Source organism: Diospyros lotus, chromosome 11 (assembly GCF_014633365.1).
Source record: "Diospyros lotus cultivar Yz01 chromosome 11, ASM1463336v1, whole genome shotgun sequence".
Taxonomy (NCBI): domain Eukaryota; kingdom Viridiplantae; phylum Streptophyta; class Magnoliopsida; order Ericales; family Ebenaceae; genus Diospyros; species Diospyros lotus.
Genome location: NC_068348.1, coordinates 25,208,715 through 25,222,562, shown reverse-complemented (window position 1 = coordinate 25,222,562; position 13,848 = coordinate 25,208,715). Strand labels below are relative to the sequence as shown.

Sequence of the window (13,848 nt, the reverse complement as noted above, 5' to 3'; positions counted from 1 at the left end):
GCTATTCATATGCTTGTTGAGCCTTGTTGCATGTTGTCATTCCAGGTAAGGGAAAATCTATAGCAGAAGGGGAGTTTAGTGGGGCTTGAAGTAGATTTTAGACGTGTACAGAGATGTCCCCCGACCTAAAGATTTTGGGATTTGTGTGGAGGGCCAATGTCGAAGGTTATTCCTTTTTTTTTGTATGTTATGGCCCCATTTGTTTATTTTGAGAAGTATGGCTTTTTAAGCTTTAAGTAATAATGTAAGAATGGTTATCGCTCCTATTTAAAGGGAGCCCATTTATTATATGAAGTTTTTGTTATGTTTGTTTTGTATCCCATTTGAAGGGACCTTCTTTCGGATGTTCCTATGCTAGCGGGCATATTCGGAAGCGGGCCCTGACAACTCAACAACCCACCTTCAAAGGATTTCATTTGAGAAGAATGAATTTCTAACTTTGAGGGTCATAGTGAATCAAATCGAAACCAAAAGATCTCTAGAATTTACAATGAACATACTACCAAATATGCCATAAGTAATGCTAAAACCATAATGGCTTCAAGTGCCACTACTTGAATGAAAAAGCCACAACTCAAATTGAGGTTTTTGACCATCGTACTTGACCCGTCAACTATTACTAGAAGGAATTCAAGTTTGAAACCAAAGCTAAGTTGATAACTTTCCATCTCCTCATCGCTCTCTCTTTTATCACAGGTTCCAAATCATCACTAATGGGTTGGGTTCTAGCGAACCCATTAAACAACACTTTTTTGTTTTAGGTAATAAATTTTAATTTAATTAACACATTTTAGTAAATAAGGTATTGTGGACATTTAACAATAATTTGTGACTTTTGCCTTCATACATTTTTCCTCAAGAAAAATTTTATTACCAAATCATTATATAAAATTTCATGCATGATAAAGTGATATCCCAAAGCAAAAGCTACACTACATCAAGTTATCATAAAATGAGTGCTTGTAAAATGATTTTTTCCTATTTTTTTATACTAACAAAAAAATTAAGAAAAATTTCACATTTCATCCTTAAGATTTGTTTAAATTGCACTAAATATTTTTATGTTATTAAAAATAACACAAATCTCCATGGACTTTTATGGCTATTGACATTCACCTTCCCTTCTATTGTTAATGTTGAGCTAACTTGCTTATATTAATTAAGTTTTGATAATTAACAAAACGAGAATTTTTAATATACAAATTATAGTATTTTTTCTTATTAATAAAAAGAGTATTTGTAACGACCCGTTAGGGGGTCTAGGCGTTTTCGAGTATTTTATTATGGGCTCAAAAATTTTTGCTTTAATTAATTGAGGATTGAAAATATATTTTTTTTCATGAAATAAAGTGTAAGTGGAAATAAGAATTTAGTAGCCCATCTAAATGGAATCCAAAAATGTGGGGAAAGTCCAAGTAGATTGGGCCATTGAGATTGTTTGGAATTTTAATCATATTGAATGGGCTTGGATTATGATAATTTGTTTGGGTTAGTAAGTTGGGCCATGGAATGGACCACGGCATGGGCTGAGCCTAATTGAGAAATGAGATTTGAAATTTTTAAAGGAAAATCATAATAAAATAAATTGGCCATCAAATGTCAATAGAGCCCCTGGATATTTTTGTCTATAATATGAAAGGAAGGGTATTTTGGTAATTAATGGAGTTGACGTGCAATCTGTACACATTTCCTCTTTTCCGCAACAGCTGTGTGCAAATCCCCTCATTTCAGTGCGTATCCTTCCTTTTTCTTACTATTCCATTGCTTCCTCTCCAATTATCTCCATATCCTTTTTCTATTTCATACCTCTTCTTCTCCTTCTCCGATATGCTGTTAGCGACTGGAGCTTCAAGGCAGAGTCCTAGCTTCTCCTCTGTTGGAGTGACTCCATCAGGCAAGTTTCTTGCAATCATTCCTTCTCCATTTCTGCAAGTAATCCTTGTACCATTTTATTTTGTCGAGCAAGCTTCTTCCTCATTGTATGTTGATTATTTATAAACGTACGTATACTGTGGTGTTTCATAAGTCTTTCCTTGAGGGTTCAAATGGGATTTACATCACCCATAATTCCTTTTCGTGGATGGCTTTGTTGGTTAGGAAAGGATGCAAACATCTCCCTCGTTATGTATCCGTTGGACTGTGTCACGTAGATATATATTTGTGTATATATATATATATATATGAACTGTGAGCCTTTATCCAGTGTAGTGATACCTTGTTCTACTTCTTGTGGGTCTCCTTGTGGTCTTGAATGGAGCTTAATATACCCCCCAAAAATCCATTCTGTGAGTGGTGTATTTTCAGATTAAGGAAAAAAAGAGACCTTGCTCGTCTTTGTGTTTCGAAGTTGCAGCGTTTCACGCCTATACATATATATGTAATTAATAAGCCCCATTCGAATGGAGCCCCATCCATTCGAATGACCCATGCTCTGTTTGAATGCCCTCCCTTGTTTAAAAGCCTCATTCTGTACCATTCGAATGTCACTTGCTTCCATTCGAATAGCCCATTGTTTGATTCGGATAGCATATATATATATGCCATATATATATCCAGAAAGAAAGAAATCCATTTTAGCAAACTTCAATCCCATTTTCGACCTCTATACAGCAAGATTCTTTGAAAACTTAAAACCCAAAAGTTGTATATCTTTCTCTTGGATTTCCATAGCATCTTGAATCATCTAAATCGGAGTTCTAGCGAAAGAGATATGCCCGGAATGCCAAACACTGTCGAAACTGTATAGTTGCATTCGAATGTATTGCGACAGCAGAAACTTCAAACCCGATTTCGACCTTTATGAATCCCGAATCTCTTAAAACTTCAAACATAAAAGTTGTATATGTTTTTCTTGTCTTTCCATATCATCTCGAATCAGCTCAATCCGAGCTCAGACGACAAAGTTATGCTCAGATTACCAATCGATGTCGAATCTGTCCAGAATAGTCTCATTCGAATGAGTTCTTCTACATTCGAATGAATTTCATGATTTACTGTTCAAATTGCTCTGATTTTTTCCTAACATTCGAATGCAACAGTTCCCTCATTTGAATGAATTTTCCTATCATTCGAATGTGTTAGAAGTCATTCGAATGAATTTTCCTATCATTCGAATGTGTTAGAAGTCATTCGAATGTGCCCTTCAAACTTGTGATTTGTTGTAGCAGTTCTGACCATGCTTCACTCTTTTTGGTATATCTTCCTGTGATGATATCCGATTTAAGATCCATTTGATGTGTTGGAAACTAGACTTCATAGGCTTCGATTCGATAAATTATTCGAATGATTTGGTTACGTTTTGAGCCCGTAACAACCCGATTAATTTATGTCATGAAATTCGTAACTTTCTGTTCGTGTAATCTGACCACATGGTGTTCTTTGGCCTATAACTTTCTGTTCCCACCTCGGAATTAAGATCCGTTTCTTGGGTTGTAAACTAGACATCCTATGATTTATTTTGATATATTACCCGTATTATTTGGCTTTATATTGAGTCCATAATGACCCCGTCAATCTTGGCCAAGAATCTGGGAATTTCTGCTGTGATCCATCCTATATATATATACTAGGGAATGCCCGTGCCTAAAGGCACGGTGTAAATAATATAAGAGTAAATAATATTAAGATTAAATATTAAATAAAAATTAAAGTTATTGTATACTTATTAATATTGTATAATAAAAAAATAAATTTAAAAAGTGCTTTACAATCTGAATAAATTAAATTAAAAGTTAAATATCAAATATAAAAAAAAAAGATAAATATCAAATACTACTGCTACTACTGCAAAACAAATATTATATTGTCATACACCAAAAGATTGGATTAAAGTTTTACAAAAAGTGGGTTAAAACTTTACAAAATATGTATGCTTTACAAAAAATGTGTCAATAACATGTCTTCAAACATATGTTTGCCCGAACTTTCTCCTCATTACTTTCCAAAAAGTCTTCGTATCAACTTGTATGTATCCCCAATGAGGAACATGCACAACAATCTAATAATTTGTGAAACAAAAAAAATATAGATTAGAACATTTGTTAGAAATATACATATCAAAATATACTTTGAGATTGAAATTACCTTATTACATCCCCATCGAAGCAAGATAGTTGTATTTCTTCTTTTAAGTTCCATATATTTTTCGATTCAATCCTACAGAAGTCCATATTTCAAATTATTATTAAATTTAAATTTTAAAAAAAGTTATACAATCAATAAAAATAAATCTACATGGTTACCTTCTGAACACTACAACAACACTTCAGAATAAACAATATTTGTAGTAGAATCCGAACAATCTTTAGGGAGCAGAATACTTATACGATCAAATGACGTACATCTGGATAATGCCACATATAATTGTCCATGGTAAACACTGGTATGCGCAAATCAACCCCAACAAATTTCACAGATTGTCCTTGAGATTTATTAATGGTCAACGCATATGCCAATCGGATAGGAAATTGACGTCTTGTCATTTGGAAAGGCATTTCTGAAGAAGATGGTGCCAAAGATATCCTTGGTATAAATGCCAAATTACCAAACTTTTCTCCAGTTAAAATTTGAGCTTCAATTATGCGAGTGTCACACCTAATAACCATCAATCTTGTACCATTACATAGTCCATCTTTCGGTGCAATGTTTCTCAACAATATTATAGGACAACCCACCTTCAACTCTAACTTAAAAGTTGGCAACCCAGGAGGATCCAAAGAATTTAAATATTCATTAGGATATCTATTTGTAATGGTAGGATCAATTTCATTATCTCCAGACATTTTATTTGCTGCAAGATAAGTATATAATCTCCCTGGAAAGATATTCAACGCAGTAGTATTGATGTCACTAACATCATCGTTACGCGCAGACAGAATTGTGCGTTCAGTTAAAAATGTTGGGGTTGACGTCTCTATCATGTTCAACCGTGGGTAAACTGTAGAGAGTAATTCATTCAAATCTTGACATTTGTGTATTGTTGATGGAAGGTTAACGATTTCTTGAGGATTGGTCCCAATCTAAAAAAAGTGAAATCAATAAAAAAAATAAGAATGAAAACACATTTTATTAATTTAAAATATCCAAAAAATAAATTTGCAAAAGTAGTGTTACCTCCATCAAGAAATTTGCAAAATTAGCATTTTCAAGGCCTTCATGATTCAAGAGCATATTCAAATCCAAAGTTAAGATATGTATATGCTTCCATAGAATAGAATGTCTTAATGATGTATTCACAATTTGCTCACGAACTCCTTTGGGTATAACTGGTAAGATTTGTCGAAAGTCTCCACCAAGAACAACAGTAATACCCCCAAATGGCTTTTCACTATCACAAATATCCCTCAATGTACAATCAACCGCCTCAACACAATGTCTATGTTGCTTCGGAACTTCATCCCAAACTATGAGTTTTGTTTCTCTAAATAACTCAGCTTGCAATGATTGTTTGCTAAGCCCACAATTTGAATTTTCCAACACATCTAACGGGATGGAAAATGTTGAATGTGCAGTACGACCTCCGACCAGTAACAATGATGCAATTCCAGATGAAGCCACAGTAATAACGATATGCCCAAGGTTGCGACATTTTAATGCTATCGTATTGTACAAAAATGTTTTCCCTGTTCCAGCACCCCCATTCAAAAAGAAAACAACTCATTTATTTTGAAAAACTGAAGAAGTGATTGTGTTATAAGCATTCCGCTGTCCATTGTTGAGACAATCAATAGAAATTTGTGGATCTGCCTATTGTGCCTCACTTTGCAGTTGTCGATGTTCGAATATCAATCGATTACCAACTACTGCACTCCAATTTCCAATAACTTGTGGCATGGGTGGGAAGTCAATTAAACTTTTGCCTGATTCATGAAGCATTTGATTCAAAAGATGGAGACCATAATCTTCAATTTGAGCACCAGTTGGGTTAGAAATGGCAAACAACGTACGAATCTTATGTGCAAGGTCATCACATATATGCGTTGAGAATTGATTCCATAATGCACATGGATTTAGTGGAGAACACTGGGTGAGAATAATATTAAACAATCTCCTCAATTGATATCCAGTTTTCATAACTGCAGCCTCTTTCAAGCATTGTATCCATTCTTCATCATCTTCTAAAAGCCCCCTTGCAACACATGCTAATTTAAATGTATCATGCACAACATTATCGACCGTGCGTAAAGACCGAAACGACTTTGGTCCTTTGACAACAGTTAGTAACAAACGCAGATAAAATCTTTCACCACAATTAGGGCTAGTAAAGTACATTTTACCAATTGCATATCCCCTTTCTCTTGATTTCCATCTCTTTTCTGACTTGAGCCAAACATAATGCTGTGGAAATTCTTGATAAGTGAATGGACATTCATCTTCACTGCCAGCACAATATGCAAAAAAGCCAGTAAGAGTTGACATTTGTTGACCAGCTCTAGATTGAATCATTTCTAACGACTCTTCTATCTGGGTTAAAAACAACGCGATGCATTCCAGGTAAATGAAGTGCCAATCGTATAACTGTTGGCATCTCTGCATGCAAAGGATGACCAAATATTCGCCAAGCAACTTCTGGAGGTCCAATATACCTTGCATCGAGATATTGTTGAATCTCATTTATCATTCCTAACACCATCATTGTACGATCATAACCCTTATAAATGTATTTATGTATATACTTGACACATCTCATCCCGACACAAACTTCCACATTTATATGACAGTTGAAAAGTTTAGAAAGATATGCATTGTATGGTACGACATCCCTATTATCAACTTCTTGCCCCCTCACAGTATGTACTTGACCATTATTGCGACCACGATAGATAAGGTATCCATCTTGATCCATAGTTGTTGTTTCTGTGAAAACTCGAGGGTATCTCTTAGTGCATCTACCATTTTCCATACATGGTGCTTGCGGATTTCGAGCACCACACGGTCCATGTACCATACAACATTTGATAGTTTCAAAAAGCATAGGATCATCTCTCGGATTTGGAAATTCTGCACAGACTAAATTGTCTACTTGAGCACATGTCCGAATTTTGTCTGGACCCTTAAGAAATAAAAGTGCATGAATATGAGGGAGGCCTCATTTTTGAAATTCAATTGTAAAAACATGCGCAACTTTATGTCCAAACACTTTATTTGTTTCTATCTCCTTCATCAAACATTTTCTCTTCAACTCAAAAACACGGGCAATTAAATCAGGACGATCAATAGGCTTTTGATGTGGTAATAATGCTGAAGTAATTTCTGGCCAATTGGGATTTGCAGTCATGGTAAGAAAAATATCTGGGTGCTGGTTGTGTCGCGTGATAGCCATTGAATCTTGAAAGATTTCAAACATATGTCTAGGACTACCAGTAAATGAAGACGGCAAAACAAACCTTTGACCAATTTGACCAGGTCGCACATAATCTGGATCCATATTTGACAACTCTTGGTAAAGCTTAGCCCGAAGTTTCCCTTGATTAAGGTTGTAGTATGTCAATCGATTTTGCTCAGTTGCAGCCCAAGCATCTACCAAAAACTCTTGAAATAGTTTCCCACCTCTCAAATTTGTTGAATACTCTGTGGGTCGTTCAAACAAACGATAGCTATAAAAATCCATTTGAGTAAGTCAATCAGTTGAAGGTCGATCATACTGAACGTTCCACAATTTCAGCTCAGGTTCCCATCCAAGCTCACCATATGGAAATAATAGAACATAATGTAATGACAGGTATGTTGGGTGACATTCATTAATTTGCATCAACTCATTATTTCCTCGAAAATGTAAGATAATATCTCTCATTCCACTAACCTCTGTTCCATCACCCGGTATTACAATCGCAATCTCATCTGCAGTTGGTAGGTTATATCGACGTCGATCAGTTCTTGAATTGTAATGAAGATGATTAGGTAAATTGTGTCCCGCCGAGTCTAATTGATATAAAATGGCATGAGCTTGGCGAAATTTATCTACAAATGCATTGACTTGCAACAAACTATCCTGAATAATTTTGAGAACATCCCTTCTCAAGATAGGATTTCTACGATTACGAATTTCTAAAGCTGAATCAGGGTCATAGATATACAGTTGAGCATAACTCGCTTCTATCCCTGGTTGTGGCTGTAGTGATCCTGTTCGATGTTGCAATTCCCCATGAATTGTGAATGATGTAGGGGCCCTTCCACTGAGTACTCTAGGATCTAATGTAGCACCAAGACTCGTAAAAGCATTAGCTGCATTGTACACTCGAGTATAACTTCGAAAGGATTTTGATTGATCATTATTCCCATCATACAAAGCCTGAAGTGGTGGAGGGGGTGTAATAAGTAAGGGTAGCCTAATCTTTCCTTCCAAACACCAAGTTTCGAATAAGGGACGCTTCATAGATGATTTTGTCAATTTTTCATCTATCCAATGTAAGGCTGAACAATAAGGACATAATACATCCATCTTGCTAAGAAAATGGCGGCAAGAATCTTTGTGTACCCGGGCGTCAATTGATGTACTCATAGGCATATCTTCTAATTCATCATCAGTACATAGATCTTCTTGAAGAAATCGATTTATAGGAGTAGACCTATGAATATGTGTGTATAAATAAAAATTTGTAAAACAAAACAGTATGAGTAAAAATATGTATTTCAAGATAATACACAGTAGTTTACCGATTCCTTTGTGGAGCAAACGATGTGATTGGCATAGAAAACGAACATGTAGAATGATGGGTAACCATTCTTCGTTTTTGTGCCGAATGAGAATCTTCAGTTATTGTTTCCCACTCCAAGCGAGTGCGATCGCGACGAATTGGTGTTAAAGAAGATTCTCTTAGTTGAACACATTCTTCTAATCCCTCTTGCTCTTGTTGCAAGCATTGAAATTCAAAGTATGACTTTTGTTTTTTTTCACGCTCCCGCTGTGCACGTTGGGCCAGTGCAACTTTTGATATTACATTATCATTTTGTGCCTAACATGAAAATATTTTATCATTGGTGCAAAATATGTGAATATTTTGTGCTTAAAATGAAACTATTTTCTTATTTCTTTCATTTCTCTTAATAAGAATTAAAAACCAATCTTATTTAGTTTCTTCTTTCTTTATATATTTTATCTTTTTTCCTATTCTTTTCGTATAAATAGCAACTTATGAATTGTACATTATAAATGCACATGTATCCATGCAAAATAAAAATAAATAAATTCATGCAAATAATAGCAAGTTACAGGAAAACATATTACAATCATTCTACAAAAGTAACACAAAACAATAAATTCATTTTATGCACTGATACCACTTGACATGTATTTGTCAATCTCTTGTAAGAAAGAGCAATCTTTTCTTTTCATTTAGACATTAGATTGACATTTTCTTTTGCCTAACAAATATAAATAAAATATTCATTAAGGTTTATATAATCTTATATAAATAAAATACATACAATGTTTGACTTGATTTTTTACTTACCGCACGAACACGGATATCATTAAGGTCGTGCTCATCACGGATGACCACGCCAACATTTATAGATGGAGTTGTAGGAGCAAGCCTACAAAAATGGATTGTAAACAAATTAAAATCTATATAATAAAGTGGTAATAGTAAGAGTATATATTTTAAGAATTAACCACAGTTGTTTACCAATTTCGTGTTAAAGAAGATTGTTTTGGGTTAATACATTCCTTTGATCTTTCTCGTTCTCGTCGCAGGCGTTGTCCCAATTGGTATGCAGAACATGACTTTTGATTTTTTTCACGTTCTCGTCGTGCACGTTGGGCCAATGCAGCTTTTGATAACACATTATCATTGTGTGCCTATAATGAGAATATTTTAGGAGTATGTGCATAAAATGTGAAGATTATCCCATCTCTTGCTTCCTTTTAACTAACTCGGTTGAGTTGTTAGTCACATAAGAACCAATGCATATTTTGATGAAATTTAAAAAATGAGGAAAAAATAATTTAAAAACACATTAAGCACATAAAACTGCAAACTTACTATGTACTTGTTGGTTTAAAGACAGTATGCACTATGTACTTTTTTATTTCCTACTTCCCTTTTCACTCTTCTTGTTCTTTCCTTAAAAACTTCTTATAAGAAAAATAAAAAATTAAAAAAACTATATTATGTAGTTTCCTATTTTTTTATGTTTTTCTCTTATATATTTTCTTCTCTTATTCATTTTCTTCTCTTTTTAATAGACAAACATATTAAAAATTCAGAATTAATGCTTACTTTAACATGCTTTAGAAAAATATTTCATATTCAATAAAAAGAATTTTGAATAAATATTTCAAAAAAAACTTTTTAAAAATGTACATAAAAAAGAGTATATGACACTATGTAATTCCTAAAAAAAAAACTATATGACAATATTCGAAAAAGAAACTTTTAGAAATTGTTGAGAAACCATACCACAGGATGTGCATTTTTCTTTCTTTTGCCAGAATGGATAGACTTTTCTTTTTCCTTTGTCTTTGCCTATAATAAAAAATAAGTAGAATATATTTATAAATTATTATTTTTAAAATGATAAGAAAATATGTATCCTTACCTCACGAATGCGAATAGTATTAATGTCACGCTCATCGCGAATAACAACATTAACATTTCTTTCTTGAAGAAATTGAACCTATACATACAAACATGTTAGAGTGATAAATAAAACCTTATACACATAAATAAAAAAATTAGTAAACGGAATTGATATTACGGTTCGGTGTAAGTCTCCATCCACCTATAAAGTATGAGGAAAAAAGCATTTTATTAGAAAAAAATTAGATATGTTAAGTTTTTTTTTAAAAAAAAAAATATAGGCCTTACAAAGAAAAAAACTTACTTGACCAAAAATAGTGATATTGTCCATAACTGTTGTACTTCAACCTAAAAATGTTTGGTTATAAAATTTTAGACACTAAAAAAAAAAAAAAAAAATTAGCAATACTAAATAGTTAACATGGATTTAATTGACAATGTCGTGTTATTTCCAAATCAGTTGCTACCAAACATATTACAATCAAGATGTATTTTAACAATCACATTAAAATGATAAAAATAAAATTGGAGCACAACAATTGTTCAAATTTGAACTCTTATCTTTCCTAACTGACTTTAGTTTTATAAAAATAAAATTAAAATCAAAATCAAAGCTTGGTATGAATAATTATCACTTGGAAAGTCCAAACATAAATTTAGACAAAAAAATAAATTTCAACAGATAACAAAGTCATTTTATAAATAATAATGAATAATTATTTCATACACACACATCTATATATATATATATATATATACACGAACACACATGGATGCGGCCATGTGTGTTTACACCGTGTCTTTAGACATGTTTATATTCATTTTTTTGATAATTTCATATTTAAGAACTATATACATTGTCTTCAGATACGTGATATATCCGAGTTTAGTATTTGATTATTTTGCGTTCAAATTCAATATTAGAGTTTTTTTAGTTGCACCGTGCCTTCAGGCATGGGTTATCCCTAATCTAGATATATATACAAACACACATGGTTGCAGCCATGGCAATCGCCGCCCACAATCAATGGAGGGAACCTTGATTCGGGATCGAAGAACCTTGAGTTCCCGACCGCGAGTGGTCGAGAACCCTTGTGTTCCCTGACCCACATGGGTCAGAAACTTTTGGTCGGGGAACATGTTTTTTTTATATTATTTTAATTAAAAAATCATTATTATAAAATAAAAAATAAAATTAAAAAAATATACAAATAAATGAATTCTTTTTTAGTAACCAATTTCTACTTTCAAATAATTCTTTTTTGAATTAAACTTTGATAGTAAAAATCGCCTTTGATTATCATCAAAGAAAGAAGTTTTTATTTCTTTTGGAATTAAATCAAAAATATATAATTCTAAATGTCAAATTCTTAAATTATACATATTTAAAAAAATTAAAACTTACACTATTGATTTTTTTTATTTAAAAAATTTCAAATGTTGTAGTCCATAATTTCTTTTTAAAAAAAATTAAAACTTACACTGTTGGTGTTTTTTTTATTTAAAAATTTTCAAATGTTGTAGAATACTTAAAAAATATTAATTTTTAAAAAAAATTAAAAAATTAAAAATTTTAAAAAATTGAAAAGTCCCCGATCGTTGCTGGTCCCCGACAATCCCAAAATGTTATCACACTCAATAACTCTTAATAATAAATTTTGTTTATTTTCTTTTAAATAATTAACTAAATACCATAAATATTAGATATTAAACTTAATACCTACTACTGCTTTCTTTTTCAATAAGTAATTTATATATTTTGGAAAGTGTTGCTACAATCACTATATTCCAATACAAAGTTAATTTATTGAGAAATAATTCATTTATTTAAACTCGTCCACTTTGTGAGATTATGAGTTCATTTATTGAGAAATAATTTGTTTGAGATGTGTCCATACAACATCTCTTAATCATACACACAAAGGCACATGCCTAAAGACACGGTGTTTTATTATATATCCCAAATGAGAAACAATTACATACATACACATACATACATATATTCAATTTACACTGTGTTTGCTACTCATTTAATCTTAATAAACATACATTTAATTAACAACGATTAATATACATAAATGCTCATTTAAGATCTTGCATATATATGACAAAAATGCTCATTTATATTATTCCAAACGATTAAGATCTTGCATATATATAACCGAAATGTGCATATATATTACAGAAATGCTCATTTATGCACAGAAACGAACACCATGTATGTTGGCGTACATACATACATACAAAGAAAAAACAAAGAACAACAAACATTACATGTCCTTGACCTAAGAACTATTGATTTACATATTGATTTACATATATCAATATTCCCACAATCCACTGATTGCACTTTCATCTCTTGTTCAAATAATTCCTTTTGAACAATTCCATTACATGTCCTTGACCTAAGAACTAAACAGTGATACTTGTGCTGATTTGATTAACAGTTTAGTCTGAAAATCTACAAAATTTCTCAATATTCTCTCATAGCTTAATATTGGGTATATATCTTCAATTGAGATATGATGTTTGATGCTTTTCATTACTTCATATAGCATCTTCATTGCTGATACAAATTGGGTATATATCGTAACCTCAAAACAAATTCTTGCCGAGAACAAAGAAAGAATCCTAAGAGGTTATGTTGTAAAATAGATTTGAGATGTATTGTTTCTGATGGTAAAATAAGGGGATCAAGGGAGGAAGAAGAAGAAGCAGCAGCTCCAACATTATACGTAAAATTAAAACATGGCAAACATTAGATTGCTTTTGTATTCCAATAAACAATCTAATATACATTTAATATTAATCTCATAGCATCTGATGCGTAAAACAGATGCTTTTGTATCTGAGATCATTTAATGATGCTTTTGTATTCCAGCAAACAAAGAACAGTGTACAAAACATCTTAAATCAAAAGATGTAAGATTTAATTCCAGCAAACACTTAATATACAGACTGTAATACCCAGAAATTTGGATTATTTAAGAATAAGTAATTTATTAGAAAAATGGGATTTCAGAGAAGATTGGTATCTGAATAGCCCGAAAATTTGATCGGATCGACTGCAGAGAGTGCTTTGGAGCCGAGATGCCAAAGGAAAATGATGTGTCATTAACAAGCACCCCGAGCTAGAATTTATGGTGCCAAAAGAAATCGGATCGGGAACAGTTTTCGGTACAGCAAAATGGCAGCTACCAATTAGGCTGCAATACCGAATTGTCACAGACGACTTTCGGGAAGCCAACGGAAGCCTAAGGGGTCTTCGATTTTTCATAACGATCGACCCTGTGGTGGTTTCGGGATGAAACAAAAATCCTGTGAGAGT

At 32.7% G+C, this 13,848-nt stretch overlaps 1 protein-coding gene across 1 annotated transcript; it reads right to left on the bottom strand.

The window, feature by feature from the left end:
- Positions 1–4,319: 4,319 nt before the first annotated feature.
- Positions 4,320–6,591, bottom strand: LOC127812795 (uncharacterized). The gene is made up of 3 exons (XM_052353325.1): positions 5,796–6,591; positions 5,113–5,621; positions 4,320–5,018 (listed from the first exon to the last, which is right to left on the bottom strand). The coding sequence occupies exons 1-3, from the start codon at positions 6,589–6,591 to the stop codon at positions 4,320–4,322; spliced, it is 2,004 nt and encodes a 667-aa protein (XP_052209285.1).
- Between the last annotated feature and the right edge of the window lie 7,257 nt (positions 6,592–13,848).